The sequence below is a fragment of the Salmo trutta genome, chromosome 17 (genome assembly GCF_901001165.1).
Source record: "Salmo trutta chromosome 17, fSalTru1.1, whole genome shotgun sequence".
Lineage (NCBI taxonomy): Eukaryota > Metazoa > Chordata > Actinopteri > Salmoniformes > Salmonidae > Salmo > Salmo trutta.
The window spans coordinates 23,947,925-23,972,600 of NC_042973.1; the positions used below are offsets into that span (position 1 = coordinate 23,947,925).

Consider the following 24,676-nt stretch of genomic DNA (forward strand, 5'->3'; position numbering starts at 1 on the left):
ACACATCTGCCACGCTGATCCTCAACACAGGGCACCCTCAGGGGTGAGTACTCAGTCCCCTCCTGTACTCCCTGTTCACTCATGACTGCACGGCCAGGCACGCCTCCAACACCATCATTAAGTGTGCCGATGACACAACAGTAGGCCTGATCACCGACAACGACGAGACAGCCTATAGGGAGGAGATCAGAGACCTTGCCATGTGGTGCCAGGACAACAACCTCTCCCTCAATGTGATTAAGACAAAGAAGTTGATTGTGGACTACAGGAAAAAGCGGACCGAGCACGCCCCCCACGTCGGGGCTGTAGTGGAACAGGTTGAGAGCTTCAAGTTTCTTGGTGTCCACATCACCAACAAACTAACATGGTCCAAGCACACCAAGACAGTCGTGAAGGGGGCACGACAACGCCTATTCCCCCTCAGGAGACTGAAAAGATTTGGCATGGGTCTTCAGATCCTCAAAAGGTTCTACAGCTGCAACATCGAGAGCATCCTGACTGGTTGCATCACTGCCTGGTATGGCAACTGCTCGGCCTCTGACCGCGAGGCACTACAGAGGGTAGTGCGAATGGCTCAGTATAGCACTAGAGCCAAGCTTCCTGCCGTCCAGGACCTCTATACTAGGCGGTGTCAGAGGAAGGCCCTAAAAATTGTCAAAGACTCCAGCCACCCTAGTCATAGACTGGTCTCTCTGCTACCACACGGCAAGCGGTACCGGAGCGCAAAGTCTAGGTCCAAGAGGCTTCTAAACAACTTCTACACCCAAGCCATAAGACTCTTGAACATCTAATCAAATGGCTACCCAGACTTTTTGCATTGCCCCCCCCCTCTTTTACACCGCTGCTACTATCTGTTGTTATCATCTATGTCTTCCCTGTTGCTCAGTTGGTAGAGCATGGTGTTTGCAACGCCAGCATGGTGTGTGCAACGCCAAGGTTGTGGGTTCAATTCCCACGGGGGGCAGTACAAAAAAAATAAAAAATGCATGAAATGTATGCATTCACTACTGTAAGTCGCTCTGGATAAGAGCATCTGCGTAAATGTAATCTATGCATAATCATTTTAATAACTCTACCTACATGTATATATTACCTCAACTTACCGGTGCCCCTGCACATTGACTCCCTTTTATTGTCTCGCTATTGTTATTTTACTGCTTCTCTTTAATTACTTGCTACTTTTATTTCTTATTCTTATCTGCATTTTTTTTTAACTGCATTGTTGGTTATTCGGCTCGTAAGTAAGCATTTCACTGTAAGGTCTACTACACCTGTTGTATTCAACGCATGTGACTAATAACATTTGATTTGATTTGAAATGTAGTTACAAGGTGGGTCAATTCTGGCTGAGTTATGGCTGCCGCATCTGGGCCACTGCATGGCCCTATTTCCAAACCACATGTGGGCGACACAAAAGTGGCCGTTGTGGGCCAGTCCAGCCCAGATAAATGTTGCTACCTGGGATGAGCCTCTTAGGTTTTGTATTGAAGTCAGTGTACCAGAGGAGGACAGAAGCTATCTTTCCTCTGGCTACACCATGGTGCTACCCTACAGAGTGCTGCTGAGGCTACTGTAGACCTTCATTGCAAAACTGTGTGTTTTAATAAACTATTTGGCAATGTGAATATATTTAGTATAGATTTTTCTAAAAAGTCTAACTTTTTAAATGTTTCAGTATTTTTTATTTGGGTGGAACCATTGAATTAAATATGTATTTAATAAAGTCATATTTTAGGTTCACAGACATCGTTTTATTTTAGTAGTCTGGGTGGAATTTGGTGGCCTGGGTGGAACCTGTCCACTCTTTTCCAACTCAATATGTATATTTTGTTACATAATTGCTCTCCCATACACAAGAGGCAAAGGTTGACCACGTGGAATAAAAATATTCCACAATTTAACCTAGCATTTTAAGGTGGGGAGAGTGTCATTGGAGGAACAAGGTTTGAAAAGGTCGGTTGTGAAAGTACTGTCACTTTAATAAGACACCGGAACTGATTGTGTTGTATTCCGTGTGTTACGATTTACAACTGTAAAGAGAGTACTTCCAGACTGCGATGATACCCCAGCACATAATTTGTACATTGCGTAGTGGTGTGAGGTGTTGGCAACATCGAAGTGTTTTGGGAACGGTTTTACGGGTAGAGGCCTTGGACTGTCGAAGTGTGCGCTGTCGGTCTACCTCGGCTGGCCCTCTCAGATCCATGGAGGAAATACTGACGAGGGTTGTGGTACCATTACCTACATACGAGACGAGAGAGAAGTCCCCGCCTCCCCCTGAATCGAACAGTGTGGAATTTATGCATTTCTACAGAAGCCTTGAAAAGGAAGAGAAGTCACAATTACTAGCAAAGTTGTCACACGATTTTGGTGTTGACCACAAAGGAGTTTCAGAGCTAGCAGGGAAGCTGCTCGACACTCAACAAAGGGACTTGGCTACAATACTGCAAGTAGAGGACAGGTTGCGATACAGTCTGACTCCTCGCTATAAACAATTACTTAATCACATAAGTAGGGTGGAATCGGGAGTGAAGTTTCTGGTGGACCTACGTGCCGATCTGCTTGAAATAATATCATCTAAAGCAAGTGACAGTCCTCATATTCGGGTAAAGGCATTGTTTACAACTTGGCCCGTTAATGTCAATTCCGTCTTGGGTATTGGAAATATTTGACAGGTGCAGTCGGGAATTCTTTACAAAAGTGCATGTGTTTCCCTCCTTGGAATCGACTGTCATTCCTGAGCATTTGGGGAATTGCTAAGCAAAAGAGAATAACATAATTGTCTGACTGCACCTGCCAAATAGTAACTTTCACTATAACCAGACAGGTGTGATTGAAAATGTTAGCTATATTCCATATTTCTATTGGAAACGCTAAGATAATACACGTGATTTGCTTACAAACATGCTAATATATGACAGATTGCCAAGAAATAAAATAGACGAAATAGGTTCAAAATATAATGTACCCAATGAATAGGTACATTGAACATTTGTGTGTCAAAAGTTAAATCAGATGCAGGCCTATGAATGTATGGACTAAATAAAGTGTTGGCATTTTGAATAGGCCTATCGACGCGGTATGACGTAAGTCAAGGGGGCTTCCACATTAATATTGGTGTCTCATTTCAACCCGACCGCTAGAACATTTCAGCTCAGATGACTTTTGCCCTAGTGAAGAAACGTACCTTAGTTTTATTTTTAAAATGTCATGACCATCTGACAATCTAACCAATTATATTTACTGTTAGCATAGCATACCTCCTGGGTGATTATCATGAAACCAGTTTTAAAATGTCTGTAGCAAAATGAGTTACAAAACCATGATGCATCTGCAAAAAATCTACCATTCTAAGGACTAAGATATTGAGTTTTTGGGGTCTTATTTTAAATACATTGTACAGTTTTGCTTGAATTTTGCAAATGTTCATATTGATTTATTTATAACTTTTTGGGACTTTGAGAACTGTTGTGGTAATGAGAATTGTGTTCATGTTTGTAAAATGCATAATCTGATAAACAAAAACATAATAATAACGATAAAATAGATTATGTACAGATCCTAATCTTTGTGAAAAATTACAGATGAGAATTTTGTTTGTTTGGTCAGTTTTGTAAGAATGACCCCACTGCAACATTGGCCCAGGGTAGGCAACCCTGTTCCTGGAGTGCCGTAGATACTGCAAGATTTTATTCCAACTAGGCACCACACCTAACCAACTGAGCTAATTGATCAGTTCAGTCATTGCCTAAATTCAACACACAGCTGGTCTTCCAGGTTGGTTAAATCAAAAACAGGACCTGGGTTGCCTAGACCCTGGCGTAGGCGATCTCCCTTCTTTAAACTTTTACCCGATTTACTAGGTCAGAAGTGACTGGTCTATTTGGCTATCACCTCAGACATGTTCCATGGAAAGGTAATACTGTATGGATGTGCCAGCTGTTTAAATATCAGTCCCAGGGGTGGACTGCCATCTGGCATTTATGGAAAATGCTAGATGGGATGGTCCAATTTTAGCCTACTGGGCCTGTCTAACTTGTTTATGTTTCTTCACAAAAGGATCATTATCTGGCTAATAATGGGCCAGTGCCTTGAGGGATAAAACAAATGCGCTGCGTTGGGGTCTCAAGTAAAAAAAAATGGTCCGGTTTGTCAAATGCCAGAGCTGATTTCTGGTCCCAGTCCGCCCCTGATCAGTCCAATCAGACTTTATACTCTTACTCCCATCACTCCCTCCAAACCTTTCTGAGGCAATTTACCATCTTGTACCCACATCAGTGTGTCTGACAAAGACCTTCTTTAATAGATACAAGTATTGTTCCCCTTGCTTCCCCTTGGGTGCTGTGGGACATGGAGGTGAAAGAGCAGAGATGAAATTGCTTAACTGGAACATCTAATTGGTCATCAATTAGGACATGCTTTGTTTAGTTTTCCAGCATCTCCCCACCAGTTATTATTTGGCCTCTTTATAGATTAGTTAAGTCTCACAGGGATTTGTTTATGTTCTGCTGGACCAGCTCTTTTCCCTTTTAACGTGTTTGAGAAATCTGCCATGATAACCAGAGGAGTTACTTTAACAAAGGTGGCACTGTCAATGCAGTAGGCGAAAATAGCTGTACTGTATACAATGTCTCCCTTACTTTTGGGAAAGAAATGTGGCATCCATACACTGCAACATTAGGAGAAGTTTAAATTTAACCTGGACCTCTCTCAATGTGCATCAGACAATTAAAATCGTGGACTTAGTTGCATGCGATATAATGCTACTTAATAGTCAAGGATGTATCATGCAATATCGGGACTCTACACTTTACAGACCTAGTGGAACAAAAGTAAACCTTGAATTTGGAGGTTTAAAATATCCCTCTGGTGGCCAGGTTGATCTATTTTATGAAATGCCTTTGGTTGGTGGATATAAAGTCTAAGGTCTTTGATAGGCTGATGCAGAATTCGTAATTATTATTATAATATTTTTTTTAAGCTGGTGAGGTTAGCATAGGGCTACTGTGTGCCAGGTTACCTAATGGGACCAGCTGCAATATAGCGTTCTATCACGCGCAACTACATCGACGATCGTAATTGGCTGATGCACATTTTGATACTGAGGTCCAGGTTCGACTTCGCAAGTATGGCCCCTCTTAAATGGAATAGGTGAGAGTTATATAAGAGCCTCTCACCTACAATTTAAAAAAACTCTGAACTATCAAATAGGCCTAGCCTAATAAGTTTGAAATGGTCAAGATCAATGTTCCCTCAAAAAAAAATGTTGGCGCTGAGCAAATTTCATGTCAGCTGAGCGCAAACTTGAATGTTGTGAAAATTCTGTGCAACTTCCAGGACGCGTTTACTGTGACCACTGAGGCTGTACCCGCTTTAAGTTACAGTTTTAACAATGGCCATGTAGGATACTGTGGCTATTCGATCATAATGTAGGCCTGCCAGAGTAGCCTACCCTCAAAAACAATGGAGAAAATGCATCCATAACGTTTTAACATGGAAATAGCTGTTTGATCATTCAGCCCACTGTAGCAGCCAATGTGTGGTGTTCAATGTAGGCCTACATTCCATGAGAATGAAACAAAATTAACATGCAGGGCTTGATATTAACCTGTTTATCCACTTGTCCTTCAGACAAGGAGGTAACTGAAAATGTTGTTGTTTGATGCAGGACACCACTTTACAAAATAAAATGCATTCCCATACCATTTATTACAGAGAATCAGACAAATTATATTGCCCTCTGCCTATTGGCTACTAAGCTTATTCAAGTGTGTCTTAACATGCAACACTGCCCCTTTAAGACAGAAAAAAGCTCTTTACCCGACTTATTTTTCAAAGATGTCTAGAAATGTATATGTTTTGTGCTCTTGTAGGATGCAATCACTCCCCTATTGCTGAGTAAAAATGATCTATAACTAGGCTAATAACTCACTAATTGGCAAAGGATATCAACAAAATGTGCACACGTGGCTACATGCGCTTGTTTTGAGATCAAAGCGAGAAGTATTCTTGAGGTATTTTCTTGATGCTATGAGAGTCTGCTGGTGATCCTGCTAAATTCTGGAAAACTGTCAACTCACTTAAACGAGGAAACTCCTTGACTTCTCTGCCGAAGCAAATTACATCGGAATCTGGGATCATCAGTGACCGAACTGAAATTTGTGATGTTTTTAATAAGCATTTTATTTCTGCTAGTTTTCTTTTTGAAAGAAAATTGGCCAACATGATCCTGACCGGTCTTTTGTTGTTTCAGTCCCTCGGCCTTCAGCTGATGTGGAAAACAGTAAGCCGTTTTTTAATTTTCAAAAAGTCACAGAAGATGAGGTCTTATCTGCACTATCTGCTATAGATTCTAAGAAATCATTAGGCGCTGACAATCTGGATCCATATTTACTCAAGTGTGCGGCACCTATTATTGCTGGTGTAGTGACGCATATTTTTTATCAAACATTTGTTGTAGGAAAGATTCCTAAATCTTGGAAAACAGCTTTTGTTTTACCACTCCTCAAGGGAGGTGATGGTAGTGAATTGGATAATTATCGGCCCATCTCTAAGCTCTCCTGTTTGGCTAAAATTCTAGACTCATTGGTGAATAGGCAACTACAATCTTTTTTAACTGTTAACAATACTCTTTCTAGTAATCAATCTGGCTTTAGACCTAAACACAGTACCATTACGGCCACTGTACGTGTTGTAAATGATATTACTAATGTCTTAGATAATAGAAAGTACTGTGCCGCCTTGTTCATAGATTTATCTAAAGCTTTTGACACTAGACCATGCAATACTTTTGGGTAAGCTGTTGTCAATAGGACTGGGATTGGATGCCTGTCGTTGGTTTCATGACTATCTGAAGGATCGAAGTCAGGCTGTTAGAGTCGATGGCATCCAGTCAGAGCCATTGGAGTTGGTTAAAGGGATCCCACAAGGTTCTATACCTGGTCCATTACTGTTCACTCTCTACATAAACAATATCGGTGATGAGATAAGAAAGTGTCAAATTCATTAATATGCTGATGACATTGTCATGTACTCTATCGCTTCAACGGCTGACCAAGCATTATCACTATTGGAGACAGATTTTAAGATATTACAAGGGTCTTTTATACAGCTGAAACTTGTTTTAAATGCAAAGAAAACACATTTAATTATTTTTAATAGGTTCAAAAAGTTGGTTGAAAATACACTTACGAGCTTAGATGGTTCTCAAATTAATCAGGTCTCTGCATATAAATACTTAGTTTATCATCCAACCATATCCCTATCTTTTAAAATGCATATTGACGAACTTTGTAAACGGCTAAAAATCAAGCTTCCTCTATAGAAACAGGACATTTTTGTCCTCTACAAATAGAAGACAAATTGTGCAAGCTACTTTTATGTCTGTTATAGATTATGGGGATATTATTTACACGCATGCTACGGCATCAACACTTAAATCGCTGAATGCTACTTATCATTGCGCACTTACGTTTATTACGGGTGCTAGCTACAGAACTCACCACTGTGTTTTATATCAAAATGTGGGTGGGACTTCGCTGTCCGTGAGACGAGAACAACATGCTCTCGTGTTTATCTATAAAGTACTTCTGAATAAGCTACCTTCTTATTTATCATCACTCATCAATATTATAATTATAATTCCTAAAACCAGGTCTCAAGCATGGATTACACTAGAGACCCATGCGATTTCCACAGAGTTGGGTATGGCTGCCTTTTCCTGTTACGCTCCTTGCCTATGGAATAGCCTGCAGACTAAACTTAAACTTGAGACTCTTGTCCCCCTTGCTCATTTGAAATATTTATTGGAGCATTTTTATTTTTGTATTGCTTGTAACTGTTTCGGGTAATGCAAGTTCTTGTGCTGTTAGGTTATTCTACTATGTGTATGTCGTGTCTTTGGCTATGCCGGATTAAGTGATATGACATGCTATTCTATAAAATCCTTTCTCTGTAATTAATATTACCTGATTGAGCTAATCATGTAAATGTAATTAACTAGAAAGTCGGGGCACCACGAAAGAGTGTTTATAGAGCTGTTATCTTCCGAATAAACTCTTAAAGACCTAGTAATATTTTACATCAATAGCAGTCAATATTAATCGTCACCTTATTTCAGTCTCATCTGAAAGTTGTAAATTCTTGGTTATCTTCATGAACCCTGGCTAACAAGTTGGATCAGCAATACAAAATTGGGTTTAATTATTTATTTACTAAATACCTAACTAATCACACAGAATTACATATATACATATTTACTCTGAGCTGCGCTTCGGTAGGTTGGTCGTAGATGCTGGCCGTGTTGGCCAACCGAGATCTTCCTGTCCTCGGAAGAATTTCTCTGGTGGTAAACTGGATACGTTGTAGTATCTTCGTTGTGTGTTAGACTGGATACGTCGTCCGTCCTTTCCTAGCCCACGTTTACAGCTGCTGTTGCTAACTCAACGGCTAGGATGTCTCACTTCTTTAGTGAATAAGAGTTCAATGTTCATACCATTCACAACCAAAGCTCACGCTGAGGTTGGCTTAGTTCTGTAGTTGACATGTTAGTCCTTTTTAACGTATGGACCGTCGTCCTATCGTCCTCGGAAACAGAAGGTTACATTTTCGTCAAGGGCTTATATAGTGGAGGGAGAGAAGGGTGTATTTCATAGTTTATAACCCATGTCTCTTCACAGGGGTGGGCCACTGATTGAGCAGGGCTCTAACCTTATGAAAACCCAATTCTCTCATTTGGAAGCTAAAATTACATTTAATCTCTTCACAAATAGTTTCATTTAAATTGAACAACAATTCCATGTGAATCTGGTAACTATCATGTGTAGACTTTCCCAGATACAGTTTATGTTGTCCTGTAATCAGTCATAATGTCTCAGATGACAACCGAACAGACATCATATTCATTAAGTACCAACGCATATTTTCAACTGGTTCTATTACCGAAATATGGTTCCTTTCCCCCCACTTGTTTGATGTTCCCAGACACTCTATGTTTAACAAAGGCAATTCAAGAGTCCTTCAGTAGAGTCAGAGAGAGAGGGAAGGGAGAAAGGTATTTATGGGGGGGTCATAAACCTTACCCACGGGCCAACGTCATGACATGTAAATGTAATCTGTTGCTGTATTTTTTTTGTGCTATCTGTGATCGTTTTGTTGGCTTGTTTAGTTTTTTAATCATTGTACCTAAACTGCATGTGTAAACATGTATACGCAGGGCCCAGCTGTAAAAGAGACCTTGGTCTCAGTCTGTGTTCCTTGTTCAAATAAAGGTATAATAAAAGTGCATCTACTCACGACCGCTCATGCTGTAAATGCGGTCCAGTTCAAAGTAAATGGCACAGATCCATATATGGCAATGGTCTATTTGCATATAGGCCTACTGCAGCTCTGATTGTTTATGCCTCACTGGTCTGTGTAGAGTACGGGCTGAGTAGTGTGTTCTGCCTACAACAAAATCTCTTGCATAGTTTGTTTTGTTTCGGTATTTTGAATTGAAAGTGACTATTGCGTTGATTTGATCACAATTGCCACAGTAAAGGGAAACGTTGATAGTGTTAACAGGGAAAACTCTAGAACAATGGTCACCAAACTTTACTGAATCAAGATCACTTTTGAGTCGAAATGCAAGATGACTTAAAGTTAACCTATACAACATTAACCTGTTGGGGCTAGGGGGCAGTATTTGCACGGCCGGATAAAAAACGTACCCGATTTAATCTGGTTACTACTCCTGCCCAGTAACTAGAATATGCATATAATTATTGGCTTTGGATAGAAAACACCCTAAAGTTTCTAAAACTGTTTCAATGGTGTCTGTGAGTATAACAGAACTCATTTGGCAGGCCAAAACCTGAGAAGATTCCTTACAGGAAGTGGCCTGTCTGACCATTTCTTGCCCTCCTTGATAATCTCTAACAAAAACAGGGGATCTCTGGCATGACGTGACACTTCCTACGGCTCCCATAGGCTCTCAGAACCCGGGAAAAAGCTGAATGACGTAATTCAAGGCCCAGGCTGAAACACACTAGCGCGTTTGGCAAGTGCTCTATCAGAGGGCCATTAGACTGAGGCTCGTGCATGAGGGGATAGCATGCTTTTACTTTCACTCTCTTTGTAATAAAAAACGATTTCCCGGTCGGAATATTATCGCTTTTTTACGAGAAAAATGGCATAAAAATTGATTTTAAACAGCGGTTGACATGCTTCGAAGTACGGTAATGGAATATTTAGAATTTTTTTGTCACGAAATGCGTCGTGCTCGTAACCCTTATTTACCCTTTCGGATAGTGTCTTGAACGAACGAACAAAACGCCGCTATTTGGATATAACAATGGATTATTTGGGACCAAACCAACATTTGTTATTGAAGTAGAAGTCCTGGGAGTGCATTCTGACGAAGACAGCAAAGGTAATAACATTTTTCTTATAGTAAATCTGACTTTGGTCAGGGCTAAACTTGCTGGGTGTCTAAATAGCTAGCCCTGTGATGCCGGGCTATCTACTTAGAATATTGCAAAATGTGCTTTCACCGAAAAGCTATTTTAAAATCGGACATATCGAGTGCATAGAGGAGTTCTGTATCTATAATTCTTAAAACAATTGTAATGTTTTTAGTGAACGTTTATTGTGAGTAATTTAGTAAATTCACCGGAAGTGTTCGGTGGGAATGCTAGTCACATGCTAGTCACCTGCTAATGTAAAAAGCTGGTTTTTGATATAAATATGAACTTGATTGAACAGACATGCATGTATTGTATAACATAATGTCCTAAGATTGTCATCTGATGAAGATCATCAAAGGTTAGTGCTGCATTTAGCTGTGGTTTGGGTTTATGTGACATTATATGCTAGCTTGAAAAATGGGTGTCTGATTATTTATGGCTGGGTACTCTGCTGACATAATAATCTAATGTTTTGCTTTCGTTGTAAAGCCTTTTGAAATCGGACAGTGTGGTTAGATTAACGAGAGTCTTGTCTTTAAAATGCTGTAAAATAGTCATATGTTTGAGAAATTGAAGTAATAGCATTTCTAAGGTATTTGAATAACGCGCCACGGGATTCAACTGGCTGTAGCCCAGAGAGATTAACCAATTATAAACAGTACTATAGCAATGAGGTTTGTGCAGTAAGCTATAGGCCCAATACATTATCACCGCATATTGTCCGTTGTTGTATTACTTGTTAAGAACAGCTGAGTGAGCATACATTTTAAATAATTAGCTTTACATTTTTTTCTTTTTTGTGGGCTGATGTTGCCTGCATCTGATGGTCAGTCTCCGCTGAGGAAGAGTGCAGTAGACTGGGCCCGCCAGGAAGGCAGAGTTTGTACCTTCAGACATGAAATGGTTCAAAATGGCAACAGTTTGTCTACCCATTTACAGAAATGTTTGGAGATCGACCAGTCGGTGACCACTGCTCTAGAAAGTTGAGTGAAGTTCAATCTCGTGCTTCTCTCTGTGGGCTGATATTTCTGCGCCACACGCGTAGCTTAGAGGGAACATTGGTCAAGACTGCAATTACTATGGTTCTTAGAAGTGTCACTTTGAATTCCACAGTAGATTTGTTTCCTGCTGTTGGTCTATCGATTTTATTTTCTCACCGTTTTCATTCATCTTCACCTGTGCACCTAATTACCTTGGAGGTGAGAGATGAGGAAAATAACTGGGATTCATAAAATAATTTTACTGTGAATGTAGTGTCCCTCACATTTGACAAGTACGTTAGTTGTGGTTTGTCACGGAAGCAATTTTAGCCAAGTCTGTCACGTCATCTAGGCCTACTGGAGCAAAATGCACGAAGTGGAGGCTGAGAGTCTGTCCTGTTGCACCATGGAAACTTTGGCTGCACAACTGAATAACTTTGGCTTTGGTTCCTGTTTTATATGCATCACAGTTTCCTTCTTCTCTTTGTGCATGCAATCTAGCAACTGTGTAGTAACTTTGGCATGCAACACAAATTCCTAATTTTACTGGTATGAAAGACTTAAGTCATTTTCTCTTAAGGATTTGAATCTCAAGCTTTTTTCAAAGGTTCACATTATTGCCACAGCCATTAAGGCTAGAGAAGGGGGGTTAAACAATTGTATTTGTTTGATTCCTCTTCTCTTGCTCTCTCCTCTACTTCCATGTCACTAAACTTGACGAATGTGAATGAAATACAGATTTTTCCCAGTGTTTCTTTTGTTTTGTGTGACTAAGAATTGTGAGCTCCTTCCACCCAGAGACAAGGCGGCAGCTGCGGTTTTATGTTCACACAGCATGATATCAATGCTTTTTCAGGGTTTATCAATCTCAGATTTATGTATTTGTGCCTGTTATCAGATTCTAAGCTTGGCTTTTTTGGTGCGAGCGATCAGACACACACACGAACGCACACGCACACATTTTTTTTAAATGTGCGGTTTTGGAGTTTTTGGCCCTGGGGCTTATGTGGATGTGGTACCTCTAAAGTAGTCTTTCCAGGGAGAAATCCATCTAGGTAAGAAAATATGTCAATAATTGAGTGTTTCGTGAAGAATTCTAAGTATTGTCAGTTGCTTTGGCTAGGTGTAGAATTCAAGTACTTTCAGCTACTTTGGAAGGGGTAGGCCTAAACTTTCATATTGAGGCCTGAAAATGATCAATGTTTTTTGTTGGGTGAGCTATTTTAGTGCATATTATGATTGGCAGTTACAGTATTTCATAGTGAACACAGGCATGTTTGGCTGTCGACTTGCCCAGAGGCTTCTGTACATTTTATTTATATGTATGTATGTATGTGTATATATATATATATAACATTTATTTTTTTATTTAACCTTTATTAGGCAAGTTAGATGGAGTACATTTGAGTTCATGCAGCCAGGTGTAATGGTGTGGATTTGTGTATCCCTCAATGCGTGCACTGTTTGTTTTTTGAGAGAGCCTTTCTCTGCTATAATGAAGTCAGATATTTGGAAGAGGACTATACCCTGCTCATATGGCGATGTGTTTATTGAAGTGCTAGGCCTGGGTCTATGTCTCCCTCACTTTTAAGGTATTAAAACATGAGTGAGAGCTGTGGAATTATGGAATTGTTGCACTCAGGGTACCATTGGAAATGCGACAATGGTCTCAATGGGTTCCCCTAAATAAATAAAAGGTACAAAATTAAAATACAATACTGTAGGCTGAAGAACAACCTGTTCCATTGTCACTACCACTAATGAGAACATCCATAAAAGCAAGCAAACAACAATTACTGACAGCCATGCCTTTGATACCAGCCTGTAAGGGAAGCTAGGCTGAATATTATTAATGCTGCCGTTAGTCACTAGATAGCGTGATGAGCCGTTCACTGCGTTTTTATAAGGGTTACACTAGAACAGATTGAGGAGAAAAAAAAGACCAAAAAGACCAGCTCATTGTGAGTGTCATCCTGTTTGGATGACATTAGTCAGGTGCTGGGACTGGAAGTGTGGGGCTCTGAGGTTACGTGTTTAATTATCACTTTAATCAGTAAGCAGATGTTTTTGTTCAGAGTTAAATATAAAAAGCTATGTGTTTTAATGTCAGCCACACTATAACATCTACAGTATACATCCTGTGTGGTTCTGATTAGTCTCCCTCCTGTCAGACTAACAAGAGTAGCTGGCCAGAGCGCACAGGTACTTTACTTCTGGATTCTGATGTTTTCACCCAACCCCCCCTACCTGCAGGACCTGAATGGCACTCTGAAGAGTCTGCTGTCTGAGTGGTTCTCTGTGGGTCTGCTGCGTCTGGAGAGGATCACCTGGCAGTCCCCCTGTGAGATACTGCAAAAGATCAGCCAGTAAGAAGCCCCTGTAGTGAACACACAGACCTCTACAGCATGCACACACAAACCCTAAACCCATATCTAACCATCACTCTGATCTGCCAGGTACGAAGCTGTGCACCCTGTGAGAAACTGGACAGATATAAAGCGTAGAGTTGGGCCGTACCGTCGCTGCTATGCCTTCACCCATGCTGCCATGCCAGGGGAGCCACTGGTTGTCCTGCATGTGGCACTCACAGAGGACATCTCTGATAACATACAGGTGAGAGGTTTATATGGAATATGAAAGAATGCATAAATTGTTAAGTTTGTTTAGCTGTCATGTGGATTCGTATTACTTTTCCTCTTTTCAGGTCATGAACCACATTTTGATAATTGACTGTGTGTCTGACTCCAACAATGTTGTTTCTCTTGTCCAATAGAGTATCGTGAGAGAGTTTGCTACCCTGGACTCAGAGGAGGATGTGAACAAAGTCAATACAGCAGTGTTCTACTCCATCTCCTCCACCCAGGCTGGCCTGCAGGGGGTGGAGCTAGGGAACGTCCTCATCAAGAGAGTGGTGCGGGAGCTACAGGTGGGTGGAGAATGACATCACCACTGTCTAAATGAGCAGGCAGACAGAAAGACTGGGACTGCCCTTCTCCTGTGACTATCTGAACACTGGAACGTCTTTTAGGAAAACTAGCTGCTCCGCTACATTGTAATTTGTTGATTTATTAGCCAGTTCCAGGGTCAGGGTCCTTTACTCTCTGTTAGTCACTTGCTTCAATGTCACCTGATAATTTCCATTCACTCTTCCAGAGAAGTTCCAGAGAACCACTCACGTCACCAAGCATTTCTGGCCACGGCCAGTAAACAGATGGCAGTCAATCACAGCAGTAGTTCAACATTAGCTGGAGGTCATTTCAGTGTGAAAGGAGTGGTTATTATGATTAGATAGCCAAAGCGTGTTATATAACCTAGACAAGCAATTTTTTTTGATTGCTCTTAGTCGTTTGAGTTTCTCAATTAAGCCAAATACTCTCTCACAATCTTGCAGTTCTACCTGCATCTGAGATGTGTTTTTCAGGGTAAAGAGTGGATAGCAGCATGATTGAATAACCATCTCCACACATCAATCAAGACCGAGAGCGAAATAATGACATTTCAGCTGGTTTTGATGTGAGGGTAGTTGATAGTCTGATAGAGTGTAGGCTTGTATGCTTAGTATAGGTGGTCTGTGCAGTTGTGTGTCTTGTTGATTTGTACAGTAGCCCTATTTACACTCAGTAGCATCGACACGGTAAAGGAGTCAATGTTACTCTGACTGTTCTATTGACCAGATTGGCGCACATTCAACAAATCTAATCTAACAAAGTGGATATTCATCAAATCCGTCATGATTCATGTATTGTAACAGGCCCACAATGTGGCTACTTAAGTCCGATTTGGATATATTTGGGTTTATAAGAAGTGACTGCTAAATGCTAACTCCTGTTTGTATAAGATGGTTAGCATAGCTAGCATACATAAATTGTTGGTGGTAGTCAAGTCGTTTTTAACCGTAATGCAGTTGATTGGTGACGATGACATGAACGTGTTGGGGTTGGCATCCATACAAGTATTGTACTCAGATTTTTACCTCAACAGTGTGAAAGACAATGTAGGCTAAATCTAGGCTGATTTTGCTGGGGGGCAATGAGGAGACTCTGGATCTTTCCCCCACGGCCCTTTCCATGGCAATTCCATTGTTTTGGTCGAGTTCGATTGACCTCTTTACCGCAACTATTAGTCCTGGCCTAAGTGTTCTAGCCTTTCCATTGTTCTGTCAGCACTCCTAACATTGTTTAAAATTATCGAGGGATGTACATTGTTCTGTAGGGCTTGAACCTCTTATCTGTAGTTCCGTCTGAACTCTGAGGATATCGAATTGAAGCAGAAACTTGTTTTACAAAGCCTTTTCTTGTGGCCTATGAGTTCTGGATTTATCCCATGGCCATCCTAATAGCCCTCGTATCAGTTGGGGGAAAAAAACTAAGAACGTTGAGCTTCTGGGCTGGCTCAGAACTGTGACTGTGTGCAGTGCCATGGCAGTGTTATGCACCACATTAAGGGGAATAGAAAAGCTCCACAGCCGCTGGGTGACCACTATAATAATGGATGGATGAGAGGAAGGAAAAGAAAAGGTCTTTCTGTGATTTAGGAAGAAGGGAGGAGGATCCTGTTGTCTTTCAGCATTACACCATCAGGCCCTTTACTGTCTCCCTCATTCTGTCTGTCCTCATCTCTCAGGTCTCTGTGGATTGCACGCCTGCTCTAAGCCTGCTGACCAGTTTTTAGTAAATTAAACTGATGAAATGATTGGAAAGTGACCTCTTGACATGGTTGTCCTCAGATCCACTAACTCGTGTGATTGAAGTACAGGGGAATGAATGAGACAGAGGCTGAGAGGGAGAGAGAGTGGGAGAAAGAAAGGCACACTCCAACATCTGCTTCCAGGGGTTGCCTGACACACGTTGCCTCCTGTGAATCAACACTCCACACAGCTCTGTGCCTTAACAGCCTTGACAAGCAAGAGCCAACATAACAGAGAGGGAGAGAAAGGCCAGGGTTAGAAGAGAGAGGGCAAGGAAGAGAGCTTGTAAAGAAGGGTAAGATAGAAGAGAGAGTGGAACGTAGGCGGCAGGCAGGCAGCATGTGATGATGGCAGAGAGGCACTAGGGAATAGGGACCAGAGTCAAGAGCTTGGAAGATATATTAAAAGTGAGAGAGAGGGAGAACAGGGTACACACTGCAAAAAGTGAGCCTAAATATCTTAATTGAGTGATAATTCACTTCATGTATTTTTCTTCTTACCAAGCTAAATTATCTAATGTCACTGACAGATAATTTAGCCTATTTTAACCAAAAAGCTTAATCCAAGTAATTTATCTTAATAAGATGATGTATTTCTATTCTCTCTATAATATCTCATTGGTATTGTTTATTAACTGGTGTAGACAAAGTTGTTTCATACTAAGGAGGTTTACCTCAGACTAACTCTCCTATCTTTCTCTGTCTTTGCAGAGTGAGTTTCCCCACATGTCCCAGTTCTCCAGCCTGTCTCCCATCCCGGGCTTCTGCTCCTGGCTACAGGGCCTGCTCAGCCAGCACCGGAAGGAGGGCCGCGTGGAGCTGCTAACTGACTGCGAGTGGAGGAAGGTGGCAGATGTCACAAACACAACCCCTGATACCAATGCCCTAGATGCCCTGCGTAAGCTGATCAGCACCGGTGACTGGACCCGTTCTGAACGCCTGGTCCACGTCCTGGAGCCCGCCCTGATGCGCCTCTGTGCCTGGTACCTCTATGGAGAGAAGAGGCGCGGCTACGCCCTAAACCCTGTGGCCAATTTCCACCTGCAGAACGGCGCCACCATGTGGAGACTGAACTGGCATGCAGACACCAGCCCGCGTGGAGTGGCCAACTCCTGTGGCATCATGGTGAACTACAGATACTTCCTGCAGGAGACCACGTCCAACAGCGCTGCCTACATGCACAATAAAGTCATCACAGCCACAGAGCAGGTGCTGGGCTTGATCTCACAGTTTCAGAAGAACAGCAAACTCTGAGCTCCATGGACACATATGTACACCCACACTTGGTATTAAAGATGCCTTTAGGTCCAGGACTTGCTGGCTTCATGGTGGCTCTGATCAGGACCATTTGTGGAATGATATCAGTTGTTGTTCTATTCTTTTTGCAATCTAGCCCATGTAGCACATGGATTTTCCTCTCCCTTCCTTCCCGAGGTGGGTATGTAGTGTTATCATCGCCGATAGAGACTCCCAGTGTTTTATGGTGTGAGAGACTGCAGCTAATGAAGCGAGAGACATTTATCAGGTCGTGCCATGTTTCTGCTTGACAATGTGTGATGCTGTAACACAGCAAATAGGCTGCACAACTATTGGAATAAATGATGTCTTTGATTCTTTCATTTGGCTGATCTGTGTGGGCGTGTGTGCATGTGCAAAGCCGTGCGGGTGAAAAATACATAACACTGACACCCACATTGTATATAGAATTATGTAGAACAAAACAGTACCATATTATCATCTCATTGTCTCTTGGCCCTGATTGTCACCCGGCAATCTCTACAAATCAGTTATTTACTGAAGCTCAATCAAGCTATTCTTTAATGAGCTGTGCTCGCAAGAGATTTTAAAATGTTTAATTTATCTGTATATGTAAAATGTGTAATGTTCTGCAAAAGTCATTCACAACAAGATGTGTAGGGTCTGTAGTTGAGACCGTAGTCCTTGCTATGTTTGCCACCTGCCATCACTCAAGCCTCCCTAGAGACCAATCTCTGATGTACTGCTACATCAAAATACTGGAACTAAGTGGGATTCCTATCTGCCCCACTCCGTTGTTGCGAAATAATATATCACAGCAAGTTGACTGTGAAATTACATTTTATCTCTCAAAGGAGCCTAACTTTTTTTCAGAGCCAGCCACAGTGTCCCTGAAACTAATGAAGTGAGAAATAAAGTTTAAATAAATTGATCGATTTATGGAATTCACTTTAAAGCAGGGGTGGGAATCAGTGAGCATAAAAGGACAGTGTTTAAAGGATGCCCTTGAGAAAGCATTCCTCGTGAAACAGACAGGAAGAGTGAACACTTGTGAGGAATGCAAAGTCCAAGGATGTCACACCGTTCCACCACCATGGACAGGAGTTTCCATGGAAATGGTAACGTCAAATAAAATAAAATGTCATTTGTCACATGTGCCGAATACAGCAGGTGTAGACCTTACTGTGAAATGCTTACTTACAAGCCCTTAACATACAGTGTAGTTCAAGAAATATAAAATATTTACTCAAAATAAAGTAAAATAAAAAGTAACAATTACATAACAATATGAGGCTATAGGGCTCCCGAGTTGCTCAGCGGTCTAAAGCACTGCATCTCAGTGCTAGAGGTGTCACTACATGCCCTGGTTCGATTCCAGGCTGTATCACAACCCGGCTGTGATTGGGAGTTCCATAGGGCAGCGCACAATTGGCCCAGTGTCGTCCGGGTTAGGTTTTGGCCGTGGCAGGCCGTCTTTTTAAATAAGAATTTGTTCATAACTTGCTTGCCTAGTTAAATAAAGGTTAAATAAATAAAAAATACAGGGGGTACAGGTTAGTTGAGGTAATCTGTACATGTAGGTAGAGGTAAAGTGTCTATGCATAGATACTAAACAGCTAGTAGCAGCAGTGTAAAAACAAAGGGTGGGTGGGGGGGCAATGTAAATAGTCCGGGTGGCCAGTTGATGAATTGTTCAGCAATCTTATGGCTTGGGGGTAGAAGCTGTTAAGGAGCCTTTAGGACCTAGACTTGGCGCACCGCTACCGCTTGCCATGCGTAGCAGAGAGAACAGTCTATGACATGAAGAGTGCTGATGCAGAGTTTGGTAACAGAATTACAGCACAAACTGTCATTCTGTTACCAAACTTTGCATCTGCACTGTACTTCAAGTAAATATTTTTTTTATCAAATGTTCAGTGGACATTGCTAAAAGTAGTCATTGTTCATTAGGTTGTATGGTTTATTTAACTTTGCAATCAATGATTTAAAGTGGAAAGTCTGAGTCTTAGCATCATTATGTTACCGTGAAATTGCCCTGAGATATCACAACTTTGCACTTCCACTTTGTCTTTAATTGTCAGACAAGAGAAAAGAACTATAGAACATGTACATAATGCTTTAATTGATTTGATGTGTGAATGAATATGTCAATGGTGTAAATGTATAATTAGTGTGAGGGATAAGAGAGAGCGTGGTCATGTTACTGCCATCCATTATGGGCTGATACATTTAATTTGAGGAGAGTACTACATGATAGGGGATAATCTTAGAAGCACTTGAGAATCCCAAAGAAAAACTGATTTATTCTAGGTACCTCTCAAAGGATTACTAGAGCTGTCAGTCACAGCATTACATTAGTATTGAAGTCCTGTAGACCCATCTCACTCTCTATTCAGAATCCATCTCATGTGGAACTTGATGCTGCCACTCACCCACACACACAGAGCTTTCTTCAACAGTACTCAAAGGGTGATTACTGACTATGACAGCTATGGTAAACCTGTATGGAATGGAAACATACAGCTTGTGTTTTTGTCAATATTACGGTGTAAGGCTTTCGTTTTGCTACTTTGTAATTTTCCAAAGAAAATGCAAACTGAGTTGTACAAGGTGAATGTGTTGGCATGAAGATGCAGATGTGTTGTGAAATATGAGGCACTGCTGGCCACACTGACGACCTGGAGATATGTCACAACAGTTTAATCAACACGACTCCAGCCGCCTGCCAAATCCACATTAACATTTAAGGGGCCATTTGTTAATAAGCAATTACAGCCAGAATGGATTAGTTGCCACTTTACACCCTTTTTAATAGCTTGGATCTGCCACTACACTTAGGCAAGGCACATACACTACAAAGTTAATTTCCCATATCACAGCATATACATCAACCCTCATGTTCCTGCTCTTGATATGAATATCGTGTGTCTTAACATGAAATATAGTGAATATGAGAATGAGCTGACCATATTCATACAGCCTGGTCCAGTCTAATGTCAAGTGGACAGCCTGTCTAATCCAAAACACTGGTAAGTAATGTAATCTTTCTAAACCTGATGCATGTTGAGGACCTGATGAATATGGATATCAAAAGTTAATATTCCTTTTGCATCTAAGTAAATAGCATAGCATAAAAACATAAAGTCAATTCTTAGGTTACAGGTATCATTCTCCTAAATCTATGATCATGACATTATCTTCTATTAATTATATGCTAACAAACCAGAGAATTCAATTATGTTCTCTTTACAAATGAATCAGAGCCATAATACTCTATCCAGATAATAGGAGTTTAATCCATATTTTGTCTCCAGGCCTGTCCGACTAGGCAAAGACGTCAACGCAACATATATTCCACGTTGGTTCAACAAAATTTAATTGAACTGACGTGGACTAGGTGAAAAATCTGTCAATGTGCCCTTGAGCAAGGCACTTAACCTTCATTTCTCATGTAAGTCGCTCTGGATAAGAGCGTCTGCTAACTAAACTGTAAATGTGAAACAACGTTGATTCAACCAGTGCGTGCCCAGTGGTGTGTGTGTGTGTACAGTCTGATTACTAACTACCATTGAAATAGAGTGCAAAGGGGTGCCAGTACTGAGTGCTTAATGTTTTTTTTGCATTTTCACAATGCAGTAGCGAGGTGCATTTAGAAAAGGCCAAATAGTCAATTAACACAACCCTCCTGATTACAATATGTTATGTTTACATACTGATGATGTTGCCATCTTTCTCTCTTTCCTCAATGGAAAGGAAACAAGATATTGAAATGAGCATAGTGATTTGTGATAAGGAAATACTGTAGAATTTAAATAAATTGTGGTATTTCAGAAAGAGATTGTTTAATTAAAATGCTAAGCATTAGCATTTTATTCTCCCCCGAACTGCACATTGAAGTTGGTGTTTTCATTTGGTTAGGTTCTATGTGCCCGCCGTTCTGTCTCTAATCACAAGCCTAAATCCACAGGGTCTCCTGAGGGTTAGGCCATGCTACGGAAGTAATTATGTCAAAGAATTCAACAAGGAAAAAAAGCCTCATTGTTTGCCTTTCTTTTCCTCTTTTTATTCAAAAAGAAAATAGTAAAAGAGAATCCCATCATACTGTGTGGAAATTGTAAGCTTTGAAAATAGTCATCCCAACAATTAGCATAATTATTGGGAGATTTTGGACATGATCAAACTGCTTTCTTGAAGTTCTGTTAATAATCCTGTTTATGGAAAATAGAAATGTGCAGCTATGAGCATAAACACTGACTTTGCGAGTAAAAGCTACTGTGTGGAATGTTTGCACTGGGTTCTGCACCATGTTTCATTTTGTAAGTACAGTAATACATGAAATGGTGGTCAGAATGCATGAGTACAACTTGAACTAACATTGAGCTGAATTAATTGATGCTGCTGCCTGCTTGTGGCTACATTAGTCCTCACTGTAATCAGGAGTTAATTTAGGTTATTTACCTAACTGAGCTCCAACGTGAACTCAGAAATCATCACTAGTTCAAAGGTGAAAGGGTAAGAGCTAGGGTTTGACTGCGCATCTCTGTGGTCTACTAGCCCAGAGCAGTGGGAGAGGGTGGGAGTGAGTGGCAGCAGGCCACCTGGGGTATTTTGGATCTAAACAAGCCTGGATTGTTCCCATCACCAACAGCTGCTTCACAAGTGTGGGCCAGGTGTCAACACTCACTCTAATCTGCATAAGGGAATGTAGGAAAATGCTTTGTTAATTTATTCATTCCAGAGTCGGATTAAGGTGACTGTGCACCAGCTATTAGGGCAAATTGAAAAGAGCTGCCATCTTCCAGATTGAATATGCTTTGGTAACTTTAAGATTCAATCACTGCGCCTACCTAGCCTACAGTCGATCCTACATGATCTTCCAACCCAACCTAACCCCAATGCATGTCATTATTTTCCACATCACATGAAATCTATACATAGTGTATCAGATGCATGCAGCCTTATGAATGTGCCTGTATGTATGAGGTGAGACGTTTACTGCTTAACAAAATATTTTCTAACCACAACAATTTTCTCAGTGCCCCAAACCATTCCTCCACAAGAGTGACATGTAAACACTGACAAGGTCAAAGTTCAATATTCCATCTCACAATGTTGAGTAATAAAAAAGCAATGTTTACAGCCTTGATCTCACCTTAGGCATTTAACTCTATTTCTTGTGGACAAACCCATCACAAAATCACGCCATTCACCGACTCTGTAAGTGTGTCTTTCTGGCAGCATGTGAATGTGTAACTAGCTTCTAAGTGTGTAATTCAGTGTAATTGTCTGCGTCAGTGATTTTGCAATTGTGTTGGTGTAGGAACATGACTGACTGCAGGGCACGGTTGATGTTTACATGCAGTAATTATGGATCTCAGGACAGATTGATCTGAAATATCCTGGACAATCACGATAAGACCTAAACAATGTCAGCAAGAAGCGCATCCGTCACTGCATTTGATTGTCAGCTATAAATAGGGCATGTTGCTCCAGCCCACCAAGGGATAAAGGGATACATTAAAAGGTACATGCCTGCCTGCCCAGAGCTCACTCTAATATCCAGGCAGTTTGAATTACTGGCAAATAATGCCATGGATGACTCAAATCAAGGAAAGAAAGGGAAATAAATTAAAGCAAAGAAGGGATTATGGGAGTGAAAGAGCGCTAGCTATGATTAAATTCACATTCAGGATGGCATTACAGCAGTGCTAAGGGGATTCATTACTCAGCGTATCAGTCCTGGCCAGGATTTAGGGAGTAGAGGGACATAGGGGGTAGATGAGGGAGTGAGGGGTACGGGCAGGTTGTAGGGAGTGGGGAAGTTTTTTTTGACAGAGGAGTGGAGTTTAGACGACTGCAACATGTAGCTGGGTGTCAGAGATCTTTCTTAATTACAGCCATTCAGAGCAGAGGGCCCTGTTTGTTTCTCTGCCTAATGACTTAGATAGGGATTAAGCTCTCTGCTCACTGCTAATTAGCTAGCGTTCCCTGGGTACGTACGTCAGACAGACCTCCGACAAGCACCATGGTCCACGTTCTGAGAGACGTACGTCTCCATCGCTGCCTCAGCTCCTCATTACTGTCGGGTAGAATGACTTCCGGATGAGGTGTACTATCTCCAGGAGACGTAGCAGCAGCAGAACATTATGCGGAAGCTGAAAGGATGAGATAGAACCCATAGCATCACACATTCTGTCATATCCCAGCTGAACAATGACATTCTGTGAACCATAATGTTTCTTGGTGAGATCGTGGTTGTGCTATGATTATTTTGCATACAATCTTCCCGCAACATTCTGGGTATGGTGCCTCCTAGTTGCTTGGTTTTGGAACATTCTCAGCACATTTAAGGAACTTGACAAATTAACGTTATTTTCTTGGCATTTCATTACTTAACAGAACGTTTCCTTAAAGTTCAAACATGGTTACATTTAATTACATTTTTGGTCATGTTCTAGGAATGTTCTCCAACTGGTTTGACATTGGGAATGTTCTCAAATACTTCAGAGAATGATAAGAAACAACATTCTTCTGTGGGAATTTCAATACTGCAGCAAAAGTTTCCAACAGGTTTCCTCATGGTTTTTTCTCAGAACATTAAGAAAACCTTCCATAAAAAACACAAGAAAACATTATTCATGTTCAAAGAACGTTCTAAGAATGCTTTTTAAAAACATATACATTCTGTTCTCAGCGTCAACAAAACTTCTTTTTCTTCGGTATAATGGTGTTCGCAACAATTTTATTTGCATTCCGCCACTTACTGTACAGGTGGATAATAAAGATCCCCAAAAATGGAGAAAAAAAATGCAGGGTAAAAAAAGAATATATATACAGTACCAGTCAAAGGTTTGGACACACCTACTTTTTCTTTATTTTTACTATTTTCTACATTGTAGAATATTAGTGAAGACATCAAAACTATGAAATAACACACATGAAATCATGTAGTAACGAAAAAAAGTTTTATATTTTACAATATATTCAAAGTGTTATACAAAATATATTTTATATTTGAGATTCTTCAAAGTAGCCAGCCTTTGCCTTGATGACATTTTTGCACACTCTTGGCATTGTGGAAAATAGTAAAAATAAAGAAAAACCATTGAATGAGCAGGTGTGCCCAAACTTTTGACCGGTACTGTATATAAAAACTTCCATACAAACTAAATGTAAATTCAACTAAATCAGCCTGTTTTAGGCTCAGAAGGATCCTGTGAGGGCGGGACATTTTCTGGCGACAGTAGTCCTTGCAATGCGTCTGCCGTTAAGTCTTAGAGGCATAAAAACTTCTCAGCTGCAGATCAAATC

The 24,676-nt window shown here is 40.9% G+C and overlaps 1 protein-coding gene across 1 annotated transcript; it reads left to right on the plus strand.

The window, feature by feature from the left end:
* Positions 1 to 1,978: 1,978 nt before the first annotated feature.
* LOC115151917 (malonyl-CoA decarboxylase, mitochondrial) lies at positions 1,979 to 17,727 on the plus strand. Its single transcript, XM_029696264.1, has 5 exons — positions 1,979 to 2,606; positions 13,676 to 13,788; positions 13,879 to 14,035; positions 14,196 to 14,348; positions 16,820 to 17,727. Exons 1-5 carry the CDS (start codon positions 2,058 to 2,060, stop codon positions 17,360 to 17,362), a joined length of 1,515 nt encoding a protein of 504 aa, XP_029552124.1. The 5' UTR covers positions 1,979 to 2,057; the 3' UTR covers positions 17,363 to 17,727.
* Positions 17,728 to 24,676: the final 6,949 nt, after the last annotated feature.